Below are 25,513 nucleotides of genomic sequence, written 5' to 3'. Positions count from 1 at the left end.
GTTTCCCATGTTTTATTCTTAAACATTTGCAAAAATAAACTTCAGAACAAACAGCAGATATTTTTATTACTTTGCAGCCCCCCTTTGCCACAAATCCTGTCCCCAATGTTTCCCCTTATAGAAATAATTACTAGGCATTAGATGACTATTCACACATCGCACTATCTACAGCAGCAAACAGGATGCCGCAATGTCAGATCCACAGACCGATACAATGAATACTAGAAGGTTTTTGTTATTCATTGTTTTTGTAGCGTATCAAGTAAAACACGGCTGCTTATTACAAAAATAGCGCCACACTTGTATGCAGTTTGTGTGTGGTATTACAACGCAGCCATATGCGCTTCAAGCTGAGCTGCAGTACCAGAAACAACCCTCAGACATGTGTGGTGCTGCTTTTGGAAAAACCATGCGAGGTAAGGTAAGTTACATATACACAAGATCTGGTGTGAAGGACATCAACTGACTGCTCATGAATAGCGCCATCATTGTCCACAGGCTGTGTCTGGTATTACAGCTCAGACCAATTGACTTGAATACTGCAATACTAAATGCAACCATTGGGAAAGAGGGAAAAAATAAAAAGTAGGCCCCCTGTCTAATCTGGTCGCTTTATATAAAGCTTTAACTACCTTAGTAGTCCGTCTCAATGGGCAGTGCAGGAGGAGAGCCCTGTCAGTCCGGGACTGTCCTCCAGCTCCAGTAGTGTTGTTAAGAACACATCTATTAACATAGCGTAGCATAGCCACTTGTTAAGAACAACATGGTGCCCTCTAGGGCTATACAGTAATACTACTCATCACATTTGCAAAATTTTTCAAAAATCATAGCACAGCAATGTTCATGTACAGATAGGTTGTCAGTCTTATTATATCCATAGGTAAGGGCTCTCTTCTAAAGGATAGGGGCCAGGGAGATTAGCCCACTCTTCCAGGAGGGCTTCCCTGTTTTTGGGAGCTTCCTGGATGTGTCATGAGAGCTGGCAAGAATTCTAAGCTAGATTCTGTATGGTAACAGCAGCAAAACCGTAGGCCCCAAAGGGTTCTGGCATCACAGCAACATTTTATTGTATATTGTAGAGGCTGGAAGCGCACACAAAGTTTTTGATGCAGTTTTTGAACCAAACACAAGAGTGGATACCCCCCAAAAAATGGAGAGGTATCCTAATCCCTTTAAACTTTTGCTTCCTTTTGGACCCTATGTTTGGCTAAAAAAAAATTCTCCCTATGGCCATGCTTGGAAGAGCTGAAGTCAACCTGTGCCATGTCTTAAAGGAAGATTCCTGGTAATCTGACTAGATTGTATACCTTGTACCGGGCCTTAGGGGGCAGCACATGCTGCAGGGATTCTCTTTGCCACAGGCCCTGACCTTCTGTTTTTGGAAAAACACTACTGCAGTTTTTGATGCAATTTGCTGAATACGCTTCTGACTTTGACTGAAAAATTGCAGTGTTGTTTTTCAAAAAAATTTTTTTTTTTGCAAGGCGATCTTAAAGTGATAGCACCTCAATGATTGAACCGGTATATTATGGTACGTTAGACAAATTCATGGGATTCCTAAAATTTTTGCGGCCACTAATTGTCCACACTACTGTCACGGACAATAGCTGAGAATTTCCTGTGCTGGGCAAAGCAGTGCCCTGAGAGCAGCTTTGGATGTACCTGGAGCATAACACGTTTCAATCACTGGTATCGCCGCAGGATGTTTTTGCAGGATGGCAGCAGCTGTTTACTAGACACAAGGCTGACCGTCGTGCCATACATCTACTTAATGAAGGTAATGCCATCCATGCCAACGGTTTGTTTCCTTTCACTTCCTTATAAAGAGCCATTGTTTAAGGATTTAGTCTGAAGACACAACAAAGTGAATCTTAATCCCGTTATGTGTATCCCTTTTCGCCCACTGAACTCTGCGGCATTTCCAGATTTTGTTAGACAATTTCCTCTAGCTTGGGACTAAATACTCCATGTGTTTTGGAAACATCCTCTCGGCGGTCATGTGTTGTTCTAAGTTGAAAGCTTACCCAATATCCACAACCCGGGCTTTTATTATTATTAATATTATTATTACATCTGCACACACCCCTTGCTTAGAATGATCAGATTCTGCCTCCACTAGGTGGAGCTAAGAAAAATACAAGGTATACAGTGAGTCAATAATCTGTATGCATTATGTATGCAGGGCTTGCTTGAATGGGGCTGAGCTGCAATAACAGACACAGCCTACAGCTATTAGTAGTGCTGTTTCTGTAAAAAGGCAGCAATATTTTTTGTAATCTAATATAACCCCTTTAATTTTAAAGGGGACCTTTCAACACCTCCAGCTCATGTATTCTTTAATAGAATCCAATCCACTGATACAAGTGCAGTAGGAAGTTTTTCTCTAGTCCCAACCATTCCTGAGTAATCGCTACTGTAAATTTCAGCTCCCGATATGCTAATTAGGCCTACTGTCTTCAGCAGGTAGTCTGGCACCGCCCACTCGACAGTAAGCCTAAGTGCTGAGTATAACTGTTCAGACTGTTCAAGAACGGTAGGGTCTAGAAAAAAAATTCCAACTGCGTCAGAATCAGTGGAATGATGCCAATTCAAGGATGTAAAGAGTTGGAATTGGTGGAGGTCCCCTTTAAATGAATGGGCATAGAGTACTGGGGTGGGTCAGTGAATCAGACTACTCACCTGTCATGCTCTATCGAAACTGCAAAGTGAAATTCTCCATATTCTTAACAAAATTCAACCAAAGACAACTTACAGTACTCTCAAATGATACTCCCACCCTATATACACCCTATCAACAGAGTCTTTGTATTCAAGATCCAGAACAGCTCGGCAAGCAGCACTGGACATGTGCAAACTTGGATATTTTTTACAGTTTTTCAGTACAGTCTCATCATAGATCTCCCATTAGAGTTTATGGTCTTGGTTACAAAGAGTCTCCAGAAGTTTGTTGGTCAATGGGTCTTCCTCCTCAGAACTGTAGAAATTGCTCCTTGAGAAAAGTTGAGGTTTGGCATCAGAATTCATATCGAGAAGGTCGAAAGAATCACTGGAGAGGAAGCTATCGTCACTGATGACGCTCGATGGCCGGCTCGGACTCTTCGGAGGATCTGCAACTAGGACTTCCATACAGTCTGAAAGGCGGAGAGGTGAGCAATCTCTGGGGAGGTCCAAGCTGGTGGAGAAGCGTCCATTTTTTTTTAGAATGCCCTTTTTCCTTTTTGAGCGCCTGTCGTACTTTGCTTTTTCTTCTGGTACTGTGAGGTAGGTCTTCTGGATTTCTGAGTAGGTTAACCTCTCTGGGGAGGAAGAGTAACCCGATTCCGCCTCGTGTGTTTTTTTCAGGATCCCTTTCTTCGGCATGTTGAAAGTGCATTGGATATTAGTTGACTTGTGTGGCTCGTAGGCGGACGCCGTATGAGCTTCTCTGCTGAGCTCCAGGTGATTCTCAGACAGGTTCTCTGAGAAAGTCGAGTTGAAGAAAGAACTGTCAAAGCTGCTCCGTTTCTTCAAGATCCCTTTGGGTTTTTGCCGGGGAACAATCAGTTCAGGTTCCTGCTGAGGGTGATTAATGTCGTTCTCTTTTTTGGACTTTCTCAAGCAAACTTCATATTCATCGTCTTCCTTGTGATGGGCTTTGCAAAGTTCTTTTTGTGTTCCTTGGAAACTTGGTGTGTTCTGACATTCAATGTATCGAGCCAGCAGCGGAGACTGGCATTCAGGTACCAGGTCGCAGTCACAGATCACGGTGTCGTAGCCCCAGTTAACCCACCAGTGGTTGGCAATGTCTTCGATGGTAGCTCTCCTGGCCGGGTTTACTGTTAGCATCCAGTCGATCAGTCCACAGGCCCCTACATACAAAGAATAATCGCTATGGTTAATTACGTCATTAGAATTAGAGCTAAAAGCATTGACAGAAGTTGTTACATTAGGTCAATATCCCAATACATAGGACATGTCTTGGCACAAGCAAAGAATCAAGACCTCAAATTTCTGGGTTAGAAAGAAGACAACAAGCTGAATAGGAGTGGGCTGCAATACCGAGAACAGCCACTATACAAATGTATGGTGCTGTGCTTGCAGGCTGCAGCACTCACCAGCTGATCAGTATTGGTGCTGGGTGTTGCCCCCCTTCTCCCCTCTGTTGATCTAACATTGATGACCTATCCTAAGGATAGATCATCAGTATCATAGCACTGGAAAACCACTTTAGGATAGGTCAATATGTGATTGGTGGAGTCCGAAACCCAGGTCCCCCACTGATCAGCTGTTTGAAGAGGTCATGGTGCTCATGACTGCTGTGGCACCAATAACGTGAAGTTTGTCGGTCACATGGTACACCAACAACTCAGTCCAATTCAAATGAATGGGGCCGAGCTGCAATACCAAACACAGCCACTATATAATGCACAGCACGGGCCTTGGCATTCAGTGCATAGACTGCCGTGATCACCCGAATGCTGCGGCCTCTTCAACCAGCAGATTGGTGAGGGTCCCAGGTGTCGGATCTCCGGTGATCACATATGGATGAGGTTATGTCATCAATATGTAAGTCTTTTATACCCCTTTAAGGAGATTATCCCCTTTGTTAGTTAGAAATGTAGCTCATACATATATTGGTAATAGATTCTCTCACGACTAAGATCCTCAGCGATCTGCTGAGCCTGGTGGCAACTGTTCTATTTTGCTGCAGCACGCTCAGTGGTGAAATGAAGTATTACACCGTCCTTGTAAATAACAATACATGACCATTTTGGATCCTCTAGAGCTGGGTCCTCCTGCTATGACTAGTAGATGGGATCCACAATGGGATTTATCAAGGGTTTTCTGAACCAGACAGCCCATTTAAGACATGGCCCAATGTTTTATCATTTTCACAGATAAAGTAGACATCTTATACTGACCGGAGAGGTGCGGAGGCTGCCTGTACTGTCCGCTGCCAATCTGGTCTGCCAGTATCTTATAATTGCTGTTATCGAATGGCATGCTACCATAGATCAGTGCGTAGAGCAGGACACCCAGGGCCCAGCAATCCACCTGCGGAGGAAAATATATATATATCATGAATGCTACAACCACACGGACTGTGATAATAGATGGAAAGCAATGAATATGCTATTACTAAGCAGAGCTTCAAGACTCCTACAATGTGTCACAACCGAGCTGGAGTCCAATTGTCACGCTGCTGTTTATAGAAAATACACCATGTGACACACTGTGCGATTCAATGAGACCGTGACAATGCAATGATATGGCGCGGACTATCCTGGATGATCTTTACACATTAGCATTGCAAGTTGCTGTGTAACAGCCTCCATGCTGTGCAGGCAAAGGCAAAAGCAGCAAGTGTTCAATATCCCTGCAGCACCTCCGCAGGCGATATAAAGTATTACACAGTGCTTATTGAAATCAATGGCTTGTCACATATCGGGGGTCCTCATCTGTAACCACTTGGTTACTGAGATCCTAAAAATGAAAGGGTCCCAGGAGTAAAATAATGAAGACCTATCATTGGGATATCATATATCACCCCCACCATTCAGCTGTTTAAGAAGACTGTAGCGTGGGATATGGATCACTTATCCTAAGGATAGGTCATCAGTGTTTAACCCCTTTAAGACAGACATCACTAATAGGGGACCTAAAAATGTGTTTTCTATGCTAGAGGAGTATGAATAACCCACATACACTACAAGTCCATATCAAGTATCCATATAGAGCAGCATTATACAGAATATACATAGAATATACCTCTGGTCCACGGTACGGAAGACCCTTGACAATCTCTGGAGACGCATACAGAGGACTGCCACAGTAGGTTTCCAAAACCTGGTTCTTGTGATAGAGATTTGAGAGCCCAAAATCTGCAAGCTTAAAATAGGAGAAAAAGGTAAATTCATTAATATACAAATTATTTATGTAGTAAAAATATCACCTATTACACCAGCAATGAGCTTTACATGTCCCCCCATGTGTGTACGATAAATGGGATCATCCCTTACCAATGAATTAAGCTAAACCTAACATAAGAATTTTCAAGGCCTAATATGAGCAAACATAAGAATTAAGCTAGACCTAACATAAGATAACATAGGAAGCAATCTAATGTAAGTCATCATAAGAAGTCAACTAGAACTAACATAAGCTAGACCTAATGTAAGATAATACAAGTGTTAAGCTAGATCTAACATAAGATAACACAAGAAGCAATCTAGACCTAATGTAAGCTATCATAAGAAGTCAACTAGAACTAACATAAGCTAATATAAAACTAAGCTAGACCTAATGTAAGATAACATAACAGTTAAGCTAGACCTATTCTAAGATACTAAAAGTGTTAAGCTAGACTTAAAGGGGTATTCCCATAACTCTTGTTCTGCAGCCTGAAGACTCTGTACTTTCTTCACTTCCTGGATTTCTCGCACATTGGTGGGTGGGGTTTCACTTGCTCTGCTATCTGCTATGATCCACAGTATGACGCTGATGTGGAAACTAATGTAGCAGAGCTGGATTTGAGTTAGCTTGCATTACATACAGAGGTAAAGGACTCCTTATCTCAGCCCTTATCAGCCAAATTCAATTAAACTGGCTGATAAGTGGAAAAGCTGAAGATAGACAGCACAGTAATCCTGGAGCTCTCACCTTCCCCCTCCCCTATATGAGGAGCTCCATTGCTTGTCAGCGCCTCCCTCCCCCCTTAGAGCAGGCAGCTAGTCACTTGACAAATGAGCAGATAATCCCAAGGGCCAGTGTCAACAATGAAGTGAATAAATTAAGATAGATGCCAAACAAAGCAGTTTTGATAAAGCAATGTATTTAGGAAAAGTGTTATATCCACATAAACTAGCAATATAGATAGGATCCTTGTGATGGGACAACTCCTTTAACATAAGCTAGGCTTAACATACTATAACTTAAAAATGAACTTATCTGTAATATAAGCTAATTTAAGAATTACACCCTCAACTTGCACTTCAGCAGCAAGCGGTTATACAGGATAAGAAATAGATAGCTGCTTTCTTTACTAATTAGCGCCACACCTCTCCACAGGCTGTGTGTGGTATTGCAGCTGAACTCTATTAAAGTGAAAGGAGCTGAGATGCAATATTGTCCAACAGCCCGTAGCCAGTGGTCACGTCCTAGTGAGAGACAACATGTTGTGAGCAGATTTTGTACTGCACTGTGGAATATGTCGACGCTATATAAGGGACAGGAAGTGAGTAATTTTCGGTTGTCTGTGACAACGTGTCATTGTGTCCTCCCCCTACATGTCAAGGAGGCAACAACATGACTAAGAGCCGGCACGAGAGAGAATACACAAAGGATCCGGATTGTTTCCTTGAAAGAGTCATTCCAGGAATGCTAATACATCCTGCGATATGTTGGGAATAGAAGGAATTGCTGAAGACGGATCCAATTAAAAGCTTTTTTTTTTTTCCCCCCTGTCCAATTCTAAAACACAGACATTCCCGGCATTCTTCTGCACAATGTGAAACCTGCCATACCTTCCATAAAAGGCCAGTGCACCAGCAGGATGTTAGTCAGTGGCAGATTCCGGTTATTTTTAGCCACCCCATGAATCTTTCGGCTATTTCTGCCTGGTTGCACTTGAGCTGTTCGATATGTGGAAAATAGGTTCATTTTTGGCTCCAGAACGGTCACTTGGTTCCCACAATTTTTCACAGTCGTGGCCGGGGCTGGCCGGGGGGGAAGAGTCAGGGCCATTAGCATTCTGGCTTCTTGCAGGTGATAGTCCTGTCTGGAGGACTGGGAAGTTTTGGCAGATATAAATGTTTTTGGGGGGTGGAGGGCTTCGAGAGTGCCCTTGATTTGTGTATTATATTCAGGGCCAGATGAAGGTTCCTGGGGGCCCCACTCCTCCACAGTAATGGGCACCCAAATTTGATGCGTACTAAGGTGAATTTCCTAGGGATTGTTGAATCATTTTATCTGGTGGGCCCAAGGAACCTCTGCCTGACACTGAGCCAAGCTCAGAACCTGTACAGGACTCCCTTCTACAAAAAGTGGGAAACAAACACTGGGTCTCTCTCTTCTGGGTGGCAAACCCCAACACCATATAATGGCCCATTATGATCTTTGTTATAGGGCCCCATAAACTACATGCAACATCCAGTTTTCAGATATCGTATAATCCTTAAATTGTTAACCATTGTTTTACCAGGAATATAAAAAGATGTCCACTTCCTTCCATAAACAGCGCCACCCCTGTCCACAGGTCATGTGTGGCATTGAAATTTTGACCAATCCACTACAATGGAGCTGCAGTACCACATACAACCTCATGCAACCTGTGCTGTTTTTGTAAGAAATTTTTTAAATCTTTAAAACTTCTTTAGTCGCCATTTTTGCTTATTTTAGTCATATCAGTTTATGGGAAAGTTGGGTGACAACTGGTCTGTCACTTTTCCCAGGTTTTATTTCATTTTCTAATGTTTTTTTCCAGTTTCTCACCTTTACATTGAGGTTTTCGTCCAGGAGGATATTCTCAAGCTTGATGTCTCGGTGCACAATTCCGTTCTGCAAATAATGATATAAAAAGACGATTATTAATAATTCAGTAATATAGAAAACAGAATTTTAGCCGTATCAGATTATAAAATAGCCTACAGGGTTACTTTATTTCAAAAACAGCGCCACACCTGTCCATGGGTCAAGGTTGGTATTACAGCTCAGCTCTATTGCAATGACTGGGGATGAACTGTAATACCACATGCAACCTGTGGATAAGAGTGGCGCTGTTTTGGAGAAAAGCAGCCATCCTTAACCAAAAGGCAAAAATTCAATGTTGTTATATAAAAGGCAATGCATTGCAACATTCTGGGTCGCTACGTGCCTTGCCGCCGCCGCAGTCTATATATGGCGGCAAGGGAGATCTCTTTCTGGAACTTTATCTTTCTACGCTGAAAACACAAACATTTTTTGCTCCCTTTATTATGTGCCGCCGTTCCATGGTAAGCCATTACCGAGGCGGGAGGATTTATGGTCAGTGTCAGCCATTTTATTATTTCCAGCGGTCGCTGCCAGGAGTAATAATGTATTGATTGAAAGGAGAGGAAGCCGAAATAAAGAGCAACTCACTGGAAATAAACACATACAGGTTACTCCGGAAACCAAAGTAATGTTTCTTAAGACAACGGCGTGCCAAAGCGGCAGACGGGGGCTGCGAAAAGTCAGCCTCGAGATGGAGAAAATTCCAGATAAAGCTAACATAACCGCAAAGATGTAAACCAGCGCTCTAATACGCTTATATGAGCCAAAATCTGGACTACAATGGATGTAGCAGAGCCGAATGTGTCCTGGATAGGTTTTTCAAGTGAAGATTTCACTGCCGTTCTAGTTAGGCCCGCACAAAACCATGGCGTCTATGTAGAGCTATGTGTCATCATGGTTACAGACTACTATCAAGCCCTGTGTAGTCTGATCCTGCCGTCACCTATTATAAGGAGCGAGTAACACGACTGCAGGATAACACTACCCAGGGGCCCTTAAGGGTAACTTAAAGGGGTGCGTGTGTTTAGAAGAATGAAGGTATTTCCTTAGGTTACAATCTCTGGAAGTTGAGCCGAGGCCGCGGCTTCTGGTTGTGTATGTGTTGGCATTATAGGAGGATACGAGACTCCATCTCAGGATAAAGGTGAAGGCGTCTACACCGGTGCCGGCATTGCAAGAAAAGTTCATTGTGAAGGACACGGGCGCGGATATGTTCTTAAAGAAACGAGGCCTGTTCTATATGTCACAGAACGGACGTCTATGGCGTGGTGCAAAAGTTTTAGGCAAAATCCTGCAAAGTAAGGGTGCATGCACACTACGTAACGCCGGGCGTGTATGAGAGCCGTACACGCCGGCGTTACAGCAGGGCTGCCGAACACTTCCCATTCACTTCAATGGGAGCGCTCGTAACAGCGGCGTTTACGAGCGCTCCCATTGAAGTGAATGGGAAGTGCTCGGCAGCCCTGCTGTAACGCCGGCGTGTACGGCTCTCATACACGCCCGGCGTTACGTAGTGTGCATGCACCCTAAGGGTGCATTCACACGGAGTAACGTGCTGCGTGATGTGGCACGTATACAGCGTGTGAGACTTTGTGCGCCGTAAAAGCTCCCATTGATTTCAATGAGAGCCAGGATCATATACGCCGCGTTATTTTGCGGCCGCAAAATAACGTGGCGTATACAATCCTGGCTCCCATTGAAATCAATGGGAGCTTTTACGGCGCGCATAGTCTCACACGCCGTATACGTGCCACATCACGCAGCACGTTACTCCGTGTGAACGCACCCTAAGAATGCTTTCAGAAATAGCTTATTTTTTGGCAATGAAAAGAGAAATGTAAATCCCATCAATATTCGGTGTGACCTTTTCCCTTTGCCCTCCATCAGTTCTTCTCGGGACTTGCACAGTTTTTAGGGAGGTTGTTCCCGCCGCCATCTTGGAGAACTAAGCCCAGATCTTCTGTGGATGTTGCTCGCTCCAATCTGTCTGTCTCTACATGTCATCCCAGACAGACTGGATCATGTTGAGACCAGGACTATATCTGTGGGGTCATAGCATCACTTCCAGGACTTCTCCTCCGAAGGTTAAAGGTTACGCCAAATATTGAGGGGCGTTAAACGTATAAGACGGGGGGGACTCAGCACCGGGACCACAAGTCTCCTTTCGTCCTGCAGGAGATCGGGGTGATCTGTGTGATGGTCGCCATTGTTGAGTAACTTGTGATTCAGCAGAGCTACAAAAATAGCCAAGAAGTATAAAAAGGGACCTTAAAAAAGCTCTAGGAAAGTTTACATCTTTAGAAAGTCGTATCTGAGCCCTCGGCTATTTATAGATCTAAATTTTCAGAGCGGCGGCGCCTGTTAGGTATTCGCGGTCAGCCTCGTATGTGTGTCATTTACATAGAAGTAGAAATCACAAGGGGTTAAGGGATTGTATTGGAGGTTTTTATTTAAAGGGGTAGTCTACATCCTATGTGATAAACGTCAGACAGACGGGGGCCCCACCTCGGGAACCCAAATCTATATTCAATACAAAAGTCCCGAGACAGACAAAGGAAGATGGCGGCCGGGACTTAGGGCCAGATGGAGGGTTTATGGGTAATGGAGGTTTTAGACAATGTTAATGAATTCGCCCCTTGTCTTCAAGATTATTGTGGGACTTTCTGTTACCATGAAAACACTGAGGGACAAACCCAGGACACTTGCGGCCTAGTGCCGAAATCAAGCCATGAGTGTAGTAGGCCTATGGATGATGATGGTTGTCTTCTGGGGCTCGTAGTCTGTGAATCTATATCCAACCTCCAGGTTAATCTCTGAGGAGACCTATCACAAATTCCTCCCTGGCGGAGTCCTGAAATAAACTCATTGCGGTGGTCATGTTATATAAATACCCGGCATGGCGGTATATAGGTACATGCTATACCCCTGAATCACCGCTCACTATTTACTCCTGAGACGTCTGCTCTGTAAACTCCGACACTCTCATGTGTGGTGAATATAAATCAGCCGAGAAAAAATCCTAAAGCTCTGGACATAAAGCAGACGTCTCCGTATATACAAGTCCTGGGAGCCAAGAATTAGCTATAAATATACGGTATAAATATACGTATCCTGTAGCAACAAATCGCTAGACTGAAGATATCTCCATGAGATTGGCTGTCAGTAAGAATATCACAGCAGGGTACCCCTTAAACAACATGGAGATAAGGGGCAAATGTTTCATATCAAGCACACACACCCTATTACCAACTATACCCCCGTAGCTCATAGCAGTTACATATAAGCACTATATGGCAGTACTGGAGTATATATTGCTATATGTTCACTGTATGGACGGTGTTATTTCTTGCTGTTCTTTCTCACATTGCAACTTCAGACGGACTCTGCGCATGTGAATGTCGCCTTATGTATGTACTGCGCTGTCTTCTGTTCAGCATATTGCATTGCACTATATGGCAGTGTTATGTGCTCACACTATGGTATTGATATACGCTCATATATTGTTACATATTTACAGTATAGTATTGTTATATGGCACTTATGATATTGATACATGTTTGCACTGAGGCATTGTTACGCGTTCACCATATTGTATTGTTATTAGAGATGAGCGAACAGTGAAATGTTCGAAGTTCAAAGTTCAATTTGAATAGCTGCTCAATATTCGACTGATCGATCGAACCCCATTATAGTCTATGGGGAATAAATACTCGTTTAGGGGGAAACCAATATTCGACTCAGGAGGGTCACTAAGTCCACTATGACACCCCAGAAAATGATGCCAACACCCTAGAATGCAACTGGGACAGCAGGGGAAGCATGTCTGGGGGCATCTAACACGCCCAAGTCACTGTATTACATCGGGATTCCTGTCAGCTTGTGATATGCGGGAGCTGACTTTTTCCCATAGGAATGCATTGACCAGCGTTGATTGGCCAAATGCCATACAGAGTACAGCATTCGGCCAATCAACGCTGGTTCTGCCGGAGGCTCGTCTGTGAGGAGGCAGAGTCTAATTTCGGACCAGAATGGAGACTGTTGTAGACCGATCTTAGACTCCGCCTCCTCCGGCAGAACCAGCGTTGATTGGCCGAATGCTGTACTCTGTATGGCATTTGGCCAATCAACGCTGGTCAATGCATTCCTATGCCGAGATGTAGCAGTGCTGGCTGTGCGCTCAGCTCGGCTACACCGGAGATGCAGTCGAGCTGAGCGCACAGCCAGCACTGCTACATCGGAGATGTGAACCCTGCTGCACACTCAGCTCTGCTCTACTCGAACAGCCTGATATCTGATCGAACATGTACTTGGTCGAACGCTGTTCGCTCATCTCTAATTGTTATCTGTCCACTCATCTGGCATTGCTAATCTCCAGTGACAATATGACATTGCTATATCTTCACTATACGGTATTATTACTTGGCACAGTGTTATATTATTACATTAAGCTTCTTTTCCCCAGTGCAGAATACGTAAGCGGGTCTTATACTAAGGAGGGTGGGCGCCTGTATCCCCTCACGTACCCGGACCCAGGTGCACACTTTCTTATTGCACATATTAATGGGCAGACGTGATGTGTCCTCACACGACTCCCTGGAAGGATGTGGTCATGTAGTGGTATAAATCTGCTTATTTGATACTTACTATTTTGGAAAGCCGCAGCACGTGTTAGAGGTTTACCCCTATCATCCTACCGTCCGTTCCCAAAGAATTCTGGACTGGAGAGTCCCAAGGGTTCACATGAGTATGGAGAAAAGGGACCCAGTCTATGTAATATAAAGCACTAAAGGGTGAGTCTGTGAGTACTTACTTCTGGAAGGATTTTTTGGTGATGAGCCCAGGATTCCAGGGCTGGTTCTGACCCCGGGTCATGTGATCGGTACCAGAAGCTTCTCTCTTCTCAGTTCATTGGTAGTTACCTGTACTATGGGGACCGGCTGTACTAATCTAATCTGCAGGTAACCAGCAGTGAACACAGGAGGGGATGGTGGAGGTGGACTGACTCAGGGGCCGGGTCATGGTTCCGAACATGTAACCTGAGGTCGGAACCAGCCATTGGATTCACCACCTAAATATCCCACCAGAAGTAAGTACTCGCTGACCTCCTGGAGAGTCCCTTTATAGGGATTTCCAAGACTGCACTATTGATCAACATTAGATCAGCAGGGGGTCCGACTCCAAACACCCCCAGCATCTGCTGGCTGGAGCCGCAGTGTACCAAACGGGCCTGAACTTGCTGCACGGGGGCGGGGGGGGGGGGGGGTAGTGCTTTGTTTTACCCTGCAGCTCTGCCCGTTCAGATTGGCTTCTGTGTATAAGCACAAGCCCACCATGAAGTCACTGATTACAGAATGGGCAGACTGGTTATAGAACACAGGCAGCAAACGCACCAATGGGATAAACCTCATCAATGTATCAGGCTGTAATGGATAACCTCCATGCTGACAGTTTCATTGTCAGTCATCAGGTGACCAGTACAGCGGTTAGATTTATGCTTCGGGCCTGAATGACCCTGAAAGCTTTGTGACATAACTGGAACATGTTTACCTTGTGACAATAGTGAACAGCCGAGACAATTTGTCTGAAGAACCTGCGGGCGTCACGCTCTGGCAGCTGGTGCTTGTTATTTATGAAATCATACAGCTCTCCATTGCTGGCGTACTCCATGACAATGATAATCTTATCTGTGCTCTCAAACACTGTAGGGAAAGAAGAAAAAGGTGTTAGAAAACTTTCTCTATTCAAGCTCTTTTTAATCTTTCCTTTGCTCTCTCAGATTCTCCCACTTGCTGCTCCTTCTTCCCTCTTACAGCATGAAATCTCAGATAAACACACAAAGCTGAAGCTGCATCCCCCTCCACTCCCCTACTCATCCTGTAATTCCAATTAAACCTGTGGATATACAATTATTTCCACTATATATTGGGCAATAATATCTATCCAATTGTCTAATACAATAACATGGCTCACCTATAGGAAATCCTAAACTAAATATTATGTAAATGTCTAGATGTTTAATTATGTTAATGTAGAACCAGTCGCATCATTTAGTGATTATAAAGATGAGTATATCATTTGTGACACTCATTACTTTAATAGCCATATATTGGACATCCACCCTACCTAACATTCTGGTTTGACCATGATGGACTGTGAAATTAAATTTTTCACGTCCTCCCAGTTATAATATTTCCCTGCCCTTAAAATTTGTCATGGTTTTACTGTGTCTGGGATGAATTCAGAGTCCTGGTCACACCAATAGAATAGTGTCTGCCAGTGTTAACAGCCTTGTCTGATATTTACATGGAGGAGTCTTATACAGACATATTATAGGATTCTATTATCTCATGACAATGTATAGGAGATGTACAGTATTATGTCATAAGATTGCTTGGAATTAAATATTCTGGTACGTAGGGGGCAGTATTATAGTAGTTATATTCTTGTACATAGGAGCAGTATTATAGTAGTTATATTCTTGTACATAGGAGGTAGTATTATAGTAGTTATATTCTTGTACGTAGGGGGCAGTATTATAGTAGTTATATTCTTGTACATAGGAGGTGGTAGTATTATAGTAGTTATATTCCTGTACATAGGAGTACTATTATAGTAGTTATATTCTTGTACATAGGAGGTGGTAGTATTATAGTAGTTATATTCCTGTACATAGGAGTACTATTATAGTAGTTATATTCTTGTACATAGGAGGTGGTAGTATTATAGTAGTTATATTCCTGTACATAGGAGCAGTATTATAGTAGTTATATTCTTGTATATAGGAGCAGTATTATAGTAGTTATATTCTTGTACATAGGAGTAGTATTATAGTAGTTATATTCTTGTACATAGGATTAGTATTATAGTAGTTATATTCTTGTACATAGGGAGCAGTATTATAGTAGTTATATTCTTGTACATAGGAGTAGTATTATAGTAGTTATCGTCTTGTACATAGGAGGTAGTATTATAGTAGTTATATTCTTGTACATAGGAGTAGTATTATAGTAGTTATATTCTTGTACATAGGAGCAGTATTATAGTAGTTATATTCTTGTACATAGGAGTAGTATTATAGTAGTTATATTCTTGTACATAGGAGCAGTATTATAGTAGTTATATTCTTGTACATAGGAGCAGTATTATAGTAGTTATATTCTTGTACATAGGAGCAGTATTATAGTAGTTATATTCTTGTACACAGAGGGCAGTATTATAGTAGTTATATTCTTGTACATAGGAGTAGTATTATAGTAGTTATATTCTTGTACATAGGAGCAGTATTATAGTAGTTATATTCTTGTACATAGGCAGTAGTATTATAGTAGTTATATTCTTATATATAGGAGTAGTATTATAGTAGTTATATTCTTGTACATAGGAGTAGTATTATAGTAGTTATATTCTTGTACATAGGAGCAGTATTATAGTAGTTATATTCTTGTACATAGGAGGTAGTATTATAGTAGTTATATTCTTGTACATAGGAGCAGTATTATAGTAGTTATATTCTTGTACATGGAAGTAGTATTATAGTAGTTATATTCTTGTACATAGGAGGTAGTATTATAGTAGTTATATTCTTGTACATAGGGGGCAGTATTATAGTAGTTATATTCTTGTACATAGGGGGCAGTATTATAGTAGTTATATTCTTGTACATAGAGGGCAGTATTATAGGTAGTATTGCTGTGTACTTAAGGGTGAAGGGTCTTTGAACCCCTGAGGCACCAAATGCAGGGCTTCAGATAGATATTATAGCCTGATAAAAGGAAAGCTTTCTATTTTGACTGCTGCTTTGGATGAGACTAGAGCATTATAAAGTAAAGTTTTTGCATAGCTTTTCAAAATCCATTAAGAAGTCAAAGCAGGAGTGAGTTGCACTTTTTAAGCACCAGAATGACAGACACGAGTCTCCATGAACAATCGGGCTACTTAATCCTATTAAATGGAGGGATTTGTGGTGCCCGGGGAATCCTCTGCCTCTGACGCACTCTATGACACATGCCCAGGGCTTTTACTGACCTTCGAAGACCTGTATAATGTGCTCGTGTTTCAGCAGCGCTGTGATCTCAATCTCTCGCTGAAGATGGACCCTGTCCAGCTCATCTGTGATCTTATCTTTTTGAATGGACTTCACAGCAACCTGAAAAACAAGTGATATATTGTATTTAACCAGAGGGCGATCCATGGTGCACTCTACAAGTTCTGCAACTTTCTCATTTTCAAGATCATTGCTTGTTGAAGACCTTCAACTTCAGGTCAAAAACAATCCTAAAGCTGTGTCATAGGACCAGAAAAATGAATGAAACAATCAAATGAATCCACCATAACAAATCTCGGGGGACCCTGTCGCCTAGAATAGGGTCCGTTGGGTACGCGTTAGTCTCTCACTGACATTGCCGCACCAAAAAGTTGGGTTTTCAGAACTCTTTCCTTTGCATTTTGAGACAGACACCAACGCAGATGTGAACGTAGACTAACCCAGCTGAGGGTTTGCTACAATTGTATCTGGTCCAGACCTAACATTCCAAACTCCATCACTGTACCTGCACTGATACATTGTAACAGATTTGTATCAGATATATTGCAGATTGCCTAGACTAAATATATTGTAACCAACCCGGACAGTTTTTGTGCTCCCAAATGCAGATGTGATTAGGGCCTTAGGCTGATGAATGCAAATACGGTCATTGAAATTCACTGGCAGCAAGCAGAGTTCTTGAAAAAGGTGAAAAATTTGTACAAAAATCATATTAGAATTATTGAAAATGTGGCAATTTTTGCATATTAAGTTGCATAAGCTCTGGGGACGAGCTTTTTCCTGGACCCCGTAGTACCAAGTATTGCAATCTATTGTTCCCTGTTATCAGCTATCTCATGATGACTGCGTAATAGCTATAGGGGATGCAGAGGTAGCAATCCATACTGGGACCTGGAGACTCCACGTTTACTAATATACATCTTAGTCTTATCAGCTGATCTTATTAGACTTTGTTGACTTCTGTGTCTTGTGCAATGTGACCAATTCTACGACGGAGGCTCCAGATGAGAACACTAATGTTGCCATACAGTCACATGCCGCCAGTGCTGTTTACAAACAAGTCATATGCAGACTCCTCGCCGCATGCTTCTAGTATACAGTATATATGTACAGTGACATTCATCTGGGCTCTGCAGACACCCAGACCACAAGACCACATAGTTACATAATCCCCCGGCATTCGACCCGCTCTAATTTTACCTCCATTTTGCAATCGCTGCCTGGTCACAAGGTGCTTGTAAACATCACCAGCCCCGTAAACACCAGTACACACCAGTACACAAAGTCAGAGCAACGCAGATCGTGTTCCTTTCACCTTTAACCCTTTCAATTCCTCCATTTTCATGTGACTAGATACATTCTTCTTAACATCTGTCCTTATCCAGCAGAGTTTGTTCCAGTTCTCTGTCCAATAAACCGTCAGCGCTACAGATTGATACATTTTATCTTATTTTATTGCTACATTTTAGGAGACCGCAGAGTCTAATAACAGGATTTACAATCCAGGCCAAACAAATTCAGTCTGAATCGAAACGTGCGGCCGAACCTCGACAATAATCCTGAAACACGTCACGTGGTTCGCCCATCAGAGTTCTTGAAGACGTAAAATAGATGAAAGAATAGAAAGTATATTACAAGTAATGTCCTTTCAGTGTCGTCACATAATCTGGGCCATGGCTAACACCACAACGGTTGCCATAGCCTTTGCTTTTCGCTGGCTCTGACTTCTTGCGTGTTTGAGATGGCGGTATGTTATCACGTGTTTATGTTACTATCGCATCTGCTTCGGTAGAAAATGACTTCCTTTCCCCTCGGTGTTGGCACAATGTCGCCGACTAAGTGCGTCAGAAGCAGCGAGAAATCCAGACTAAATAGACTGCTGCATAAATATACACACCGGTAGAGCTGGGCATGAACAGCCCGTACCAGAGGATTGCCCGCTACGCTGCCATTAGTGGCTGCAGAGTCAGGGCATGATGGGAGTCGTAGTCGTGCGACAGCTGGAGAGTCAAGGCTTGCAGACTGTGGAATTATTAAGTAAGGGCTCTCATACAAAGGTATATGGGATTAGATGATGATGCCGCTCACCTACAAGGGGTAGGACGGGGAACAGGGAGTAAAAAATTTACCAGCACTAGGAAAGGAGCCCCAATAATTTTAATAATTTAATGCTATAGTGTCCACTTTGCTCCCATCTGATCTAGTAACATACTCCCGGTTCGGGTAGTCCAGCACCGAGTCCATCTAAAATCATAGTCAACAAAGTCTTGCAAGCTTCACTTTTTTTGGCAAAAACAATATAATCAATGGGCTCCCTTGGGATCTGTAAATCTGTGATAAGTTGCACAATGGGGGCCCAACCTGAAGATTTGCCCCAGGACCCGCGAGCCTTTAGTTACACCCCTGATGGAGCTTCTAATAAATTAGCTAAATCCTCACCCCTAAGGCCCTGCCGGGGACCAGCAGAAGTCACAGCACACTAATATTAGGAACTAGTCAGCGACTACAGGACGATTCATCCATTATACATTATATTGGAGTATATGGGGTGTAATGACTGATATTATAGACCCGTCGTCACCATATAAAATGTAAAGGCAGATGAGCCGAGTAATTCGGGTTTACAAGCAGTAATGGTCATAAAATCTTTATATAGGAAGCCTCTGCCCAGTATTACATTCACCATGTATAGAAGTATTCAGTAACAGCGCCCCCGGTGGACGTCCTGCGTACATGCAGTCATCCTACAATGTTCTTTTGCTGATCTATGACTTTAGGAAGTTTTTATCTATAGACAAGTCAGCAGCGTCCGGGACACTCAACCACATCCTGCTGCAACCAATGTGTCTGCCGCATCACCCCGCCATGTGATAAGCGGCGGCGCAGATATTCTCTGCAGGACTCCCAGCTCATTCATAAGGAATTCAGGACTATAAATGGAACATAACTTTGTGCCCCCCCTCCCCCAGGCTCCATATTCTATACAATCCTACCCCAGGTATCAGAATTCCGGACTCTTCCACTGTTTCCCAACACCTGAGTCATACAGGATACTGTGACAATACTCTAAGGATATATTGTCTATAGGTGGCCATAAATATACCCGTAAGGCGGACGCTAACAGGAATGAGTCGCTGTTTATTTATTAATCTATCAGGAGTCAATTTATAGAGGTCTATGTGTCTTTAATACACAACCCCTTTAAGGATGTTGCTCCACGAATAACGTTACATGGGGCCACCAGTGATAAGACACATATAGGAAGTATAATACAGGCTGTGACTCAGATCCGGTCTGTCCTTCTATATTCTCAGCAGCGTACAGATGTTATTAATGTCCATGTGAATGTATCTATAAATTTTCGCTTTCTCTTTAAATCTGGAACTTTTTCCGCCTCCTCGGGGTCAGCCCGCGGTCCGACCACATCTCAGGGACCACCATTCATGAAAGGGAAAGTTTTCCTTTCTATCCCCTCAGGAATCTCAGACTCCAATATTTCTTGATATAAAATTCTTCCTGTCTACTCTGGGAATTCTGCTGGAATGTTGGCAGCGTCTTAAGTCATTCAGATTCCTTCTAGCACATTCTGGCCGAAGAATAAGGAGAACATAAAGGTGGGAAAACAGTGAAAGAGAAATGAGGGAGTCTCCTGCTGGTAACAGAAACCAAATGGGGCGGCTTTCATCTCTCCGGCAGAGGGACCTTAGAGGCGACGGATTAGCAAATATTCTGGATTAATGGGCGGTCGGAGCAGTTTATAAATGTAGGAGGAACGGATTAAATAAAACCTGTCGCTATATTATAAATCGCCTACAAGTCAGGGTCGGACCATATGGGAAAAAAAAATTTGGTGACTTACAAAATTAGATAAATAGTGCCCCCTCTGTGCACAGGTTGTATGTGGTATTGCAGCTCAGTCACATTCACTTCATTACATATGTAATACCAGATACAAACTTTGGACAGGTGTGGCGCTGTTTTTTGGAAGAACGGAGTCATGTTTTTCTAAGTCTATACATTCCCTTAAGGCTTCATGGACACGACTGGATGTATAATCGAAGGGTCTTCCGATGTTCCCTTCCAATATATTTACAACATGGTCTATTCAGATCAGTAACATACATGCAAAATGGAAGACAAAATTAGTCAGTTTGGAGCAGATTTTCTTTTGGGGGCACCCCACGGCCTCGCCAGATTTATCATCACAGATGAATGGTGCCTAAAATTTCTGAAAACTATGGTGCCCTGCCCCGACATTATATATGAAGAGCTGCACCCCTCTTTATAAATGAGGCGCCACAGATGCAAAGACTAGTGTTCAATATGCCAGTCTTTATAAATCACCCTCCAAGAGCTTCTCCGTTCTATCCATTTCTGAGAAAGCTGAGTGATAACCAATATGGCTGCTCTTTCACTCTACTTTCCCAGAATGAGATATATGAACTATAAAGTGGTTGAACACAATTTCTTACAGGAGACGCCTCAAGGCATGAGATTTTTTTTTATTTCCGGTGCATTTTGGATGTTTTTGACATGTGCAGCTGTGTGGCGGGCACCTATGGGCATGGCCGCGGAGCGTGTATAGACGAGTCAGCACCCGGCTCTTGCACAACGCCTGACACATTTTGTGGAATTCTTCTTCTCACCATCACATGTTTAGCATTTATTCTTATTTATGAAACATTTGCATATTTCAGAGCTGATGACTCGCAGAATAATGACTCCCAAAATCACTGCGGTTCACTCATGGTGGGCGCAACACCAGCACAGTGACCGACATCCCCTTTAACTTCCCAGAGTTTCTCATCTATGGAAATTGCGGTCTCGGATACAGTAAGATGACATTCATACGACCACTGATATTCCAGAAAATCTTATACCGCAGACTGGTTCCTATGGGTAACAAGGCCAATATTTACTTTATTGCTGATCGTGGGGGGGCCGACAAAGTGATCATGCGTTTAGGGAGACCCCAGCATTGGGACAAACACTGTGGCCTCATCATTACACAACAAGCACAGCGCTGTACATTGTATGGTGGCTGTGCTTGGTATTGCTGCTCAGCCCCATTCACTTGAATGAGACTGAGCTGCAAACAAGCCACATGACGAATGAGACATCACATGACCTGTGTAAATGAGGGAGCCCAAAAAGTTCCTTTTACCACAAATAGGGGTCTTCTTATGTCTCATTCACATGACCAATTGTGCAGGTCAAGTGTCATCCGAGAGCCTTCTGTGCACCATTATCTTGAATGGGGAGTTCCATTTCGTTCCGATATCAAGGCCCACTCTATAACTATCAGCCCTGCTCATACGTCACACTTGATCATGTGCATGTAGCCTTAGGGTATGTTCACATGGAAAATCAGACCCAAATTCCTCCCACAATCGGCCTCCTGTTCAACAGGACGCAGCAGTGGTCACTTTCTTTTTTCAGGGCGCTCAATCTTTCGCCGGATTCCACGGCTGATTCAGCTGCAGAACCCGCAGCGAGGATCACCCTGTTTAGCCTCATCAAATTCCTCTCCAAATTCCTTCGTGTGAACGGCCACTTACATCATTGGGGATCAAGAAGCTGCAAGTTAACCCTCTAGACCGAGCCCCATTATCATCACGCCTGTGCCATAGCTGCCGCCAGCCTCTGGCCTGCACTGCTCTGCCATCTACCGCACACGCTTGCCACCTTGTTCGCCGCTATCGTTTTCTACGTATTAAGCAGCTGTTGTGGTCTGGGGTCCGGGGATTTGGTCTATTTTTAAAGGCCCAGACTATCCGTTCACTTAGTATTTACATCTGTGCCAAAGAGTTTATTTAACTTGGCAGGGCCGCGGCACGCTGCGTTGCAGACCGCGCTCATTCTCATCGCATTCCAGCTCACTTCTGGAGAATTTTCAGCTTGTAATCACTGAACATTGTAAATTTGAGAATCGGCTGCAGAAATTCCAAAATTTTCCCTTACAAGCCAAAAACCTAAATATAACCCCCTGATAAGACCCAGGGTCCAATCGTTTATCCATATTTGCCCTACATGGGTCCAGGACGCTGAGATATACGGAGCGGTTTGCTGTTCGCACCATAGCCTTAGCTGTCCCTGGTGTGACATGGACAGAACCAACGCCTTTGAGAAATGGGGTTAGTAGTTCATGGCAGGACTCCATTATAGTCATGACTCACACAAGTTTACTTGCGAACGACCGACTATAATATGTGTAGGGACGCTATTACCGTGCTGACGGCGCAGTGCGAACGGACCCCAAGTCTCTTTGGAGTGTCTAAATCGCTGCAAACGTAATGGGACATCTATAACAACAGTGTCATTGGCTCCGGGTATTTACAAGCTGGTGACAATGGTGCGAATGATGCCAAATTTATCAAGATGGGGGCATGCTAAGTCACACTCAGAAATATCACTTGTGTACAACGTCTTGGCTATCTGAGTAATTCTCTGACCGTCACTATGCGGCAGGCATTTACCTCGAGGGGCTGCAAAGCCGGGGACAAAGATCAGCACATTGATATGGAAATGACATTCGCCCCCACACGTAGCGGCGCCTTGGGCTGTAGCCAGATCCCTCCACCCTGTTCCTATATGGAACTATCCATAGACGACATACACTAAACATTTACTCGTGATACAGTTATAGCAGTGCTGACTTGGTCAGATGTAGCAGAGCTAGATTTGTTGTTGACTTGTTATTGCGCGGATAGCGGGTCAATCTACTGGATTAGTGGCCATAGACGGAAGATAACATTAAAACTTTCTTCACCTGCTGTCCCTGTACCATGACATGTTAGTTTTACAGGATAAGCGGCGGTCAAATATCTCCAACACCACTTATCTTTGCAATAACAAAAGTACCAACAGGAAAAATTCCTTGAGAAGAAGCAATAGGGATTTGCAATTTTAGGGACACCATGAAAAGGTCTTGTCTATAGCCAGATCTACCCACTGCGCAGCCCCAAAGGTTGTCAATGACAAATTCAGCTCTGCTACATCTGTATCATGTATTGACCTACATGGTGAACTTCGAGATACAACTTAATATCAAACTCAATCCAGTGAGCGTCACTTACCAGCGTGCCGATGCTTTTATCCATGGCCTTCTTCACCTTGCCATAGGTTCCTCTTCCGAGTGTCTCCAGGAGTTGGTAGCGGTGCTTTATACTGTGCTTGTGATGGTGTTTCTTCACAGCACCTAACACAGGACCAGCGTCTGACACCCTGCAGGAGTCACACCTGTCCCAGCTCGGGGACCTCTCCTCTCTTCCCTCTTTTCTATGCCCTTTTGCTACTTTGCTCCCCAACATGACCCCTTCCCTTGCGTTGCCCTCACTAGTCACCCCGGTCATGGTGTCTGTCTTATATCTGCAGCGAATAGGTCAAACGAGATCAGCCTTGTTAACAGAACATGCTAAATAATAAATAAATATTGTTAAATAACCCAAATAAATTAAGAAAATATTACAGATTAATAATCCGGGTGCAAAAGTCACAAGCAATCTGTTTGCTAAAGTTACTTGAAGTCTACCAAGTGCCCAAGTCCTGTTGCAGCTCTGCCTGGTGCAGGATCTAGGCGGTTAGCTATATAGTTGCTGCACCCCTTTCCTCAGAATCTGTCCCCCCCAGGTCTTTACCTCCCCGGTCTGCCCAGCAATGTCTCCCCTCAGCATCTGCTACAGGCTCCAGGCAGCAGACATTGTCTTGTAGTTGCTGAGCTGTGGTGTATTGTGTGCAAGCCCCGAGCTGTCAGAGTCTGAGCTGGAGCCTGGCCTTGCATTCTCATACTATGACTGGGAGGAGACAGATTTGGGAAGTGGGAGAGGTCTCCTCCCTGGCCGGATGACTGATGTTACCATCACGTCTTCTACCTGTTGCTACTGCGGGGTGTTGTATTGTCTTTTGGGAGACACTGTGATATGAGAGGTGTAGTGTAATAGTATAACGGCAGTGGGTCCCATTATAGGATTGAGGTACTGACCACTGCCATCATTTGGAGCTGCTGGACCCAATGCAAAATAGGGTTCCCATCCATCATGTGCCGCTTACAATGTTTGCAACTTCTTTTGGTCCCCAGGGACCGGCATGTGATTGCTATCTCTGTAAACCCTATAGCCTTGGGCACTATAGCCTTGCAGCACTGGGGTCCTGGGTGTGAATCCGAGCAACGGAAACATCTTCATGGACTTCGTATGTTCTACCCGTGTTTGCGTCGGTTTCTTCCAGATACCAAAAGTAAATTGGCTGCCCATAAAATGACCTGACCCTTAAGGGTGTTGGGGATGAGCGCCCGTGCTCCGCCACTGACTCCCCTACTCCACAAGGCTCCTGGTGCTCTGCATCCCTTGTGAGAGAAAAGTATTACAGATGTTTGCCAATGTCTATTATTTTATTTCTTTAGGGGTCCATACTCAGGACCCTGGAGTCACTACTGCATGATACGCATACGTAGGCGCTCTTGGGCAGATTTATCTTTATCAAAATTGGCGTTTGGCCAGTCTTAAAAAGGCCCCAACAGGCGCAGGGCACATCTGATTCATCAAGGGGCTCCGGCCCTTTCCTAAATCAGGTGCAAACCAAAAAGGAGACCTCGGTCACTTAGGGACTTGCACCAAATGTGTACCACGGGATCGCCCCTCTACACTAGAAAACTGGCATAGAGGGGATGATAAACTCCCCCCATCTGTGTGCCATTATATGGTGCCTCCATACTGCAGTATATACCTCCGTAATACACATGCTTGCCTTCCTCTCCCACAACATCTGTAAGGCTCCTGAAAACAGGGATGACCTCTTGGAGTCCCACAAATCTTCTGGGACCAGAGGAATGCTCCGCATCTGCTAGGGTATCTGTCACTTAGTATGTGATGTCCGCATGTTATGTGTCCACGGGACACTCAAATAGGGGGCGTGCTGCATCCCTAAAATGCCATGGCCTCACCAATATGGGGAAGAGGCAGC

The 25,513-nt window shown here is 43.7% G+C and overlaps 1 protein-coding gene across 1 annotated transcript; it reads right to left on the bottom strand.

Annotated features, from left to right (window-relative positions):
- Nucleotides 1–24,313, bottom strand: LOC142218724 (NUAK family SNF1-like kinase 1). The gene is made up of 7 exons (XM_075287619.1): nucleotides 23,629–24,313; nucleotides 16,534–16,654; nucleotides 14,056–14,207; nucleotides 8,470–8,535; nucleotides 5,749–5,868; nucleotides 4,902–5,034; nucleotides 1–3,848 (listed from the first exon to the last, which is right to left on the bottom strand). The coding sequence occupies exons 1-7, from the start codon at nucleotides 23,902–23,904 to the stop codon at nucleotides 2,905–2,907; spliced, it is 1,812 nt and encodes a 603-aa protein (XP_075143720.1). The 5' UTR covers nucleotides 23,905–24,313; the 3' UTR covers nucleotides 1–2,904.
- Between the last annotated feature and the right edge of the window lie 1,200 nt (nucleotides 24,314–25,513).

The sequence above is a fragment of the Leptodactylus fuscus genome, chromosome 9, assembly GCF_031893055.1.
Source record: "Leptodactylus fuscus isolate aLepFus1 chromosome 9, aLepFus1.hap2, whole genome shotgun sequence".
Lineage (NCBI taxonomy): Eukaryota > Metazoa > Chordata > Amphibia > Anura > Leptodactylidae > Leptodactylus > Leptodactylus fuscus.
Note: the sequence above shows the minus strand (reverse complement) of the source record. Positions and strands in the feature narration are given on the sequence as shown.

What these genes read in the sequence shown, in the direction of transcription:
- LOC142218724 (XM_075287619.1), bottom strand. Translation starts at nt 23,904, where the DNA reads ATGACCGGGGTGACTAGTGAGGGCAACGCAAGGGAAGGGGTCATGTTG. An exon ending in ATAAAAGCATCGGCACGCTG is followed by an intron (nt 16,655 to 23,628) that starts GTAAGTGACGCT and finishes CTTGTTTTTCAG; the next exon opens with GTTGCTGTGAAGTCCATTCA. An exon ending in TTCCGTACCGTGGACCAGAG is followed by an intron (nt 5,035 to 5,748) that starts GTATATTCTATG and finishes TTTCCTCCGCAG; the next exon opens with GTGGATTGCTGGGCCCTGGG.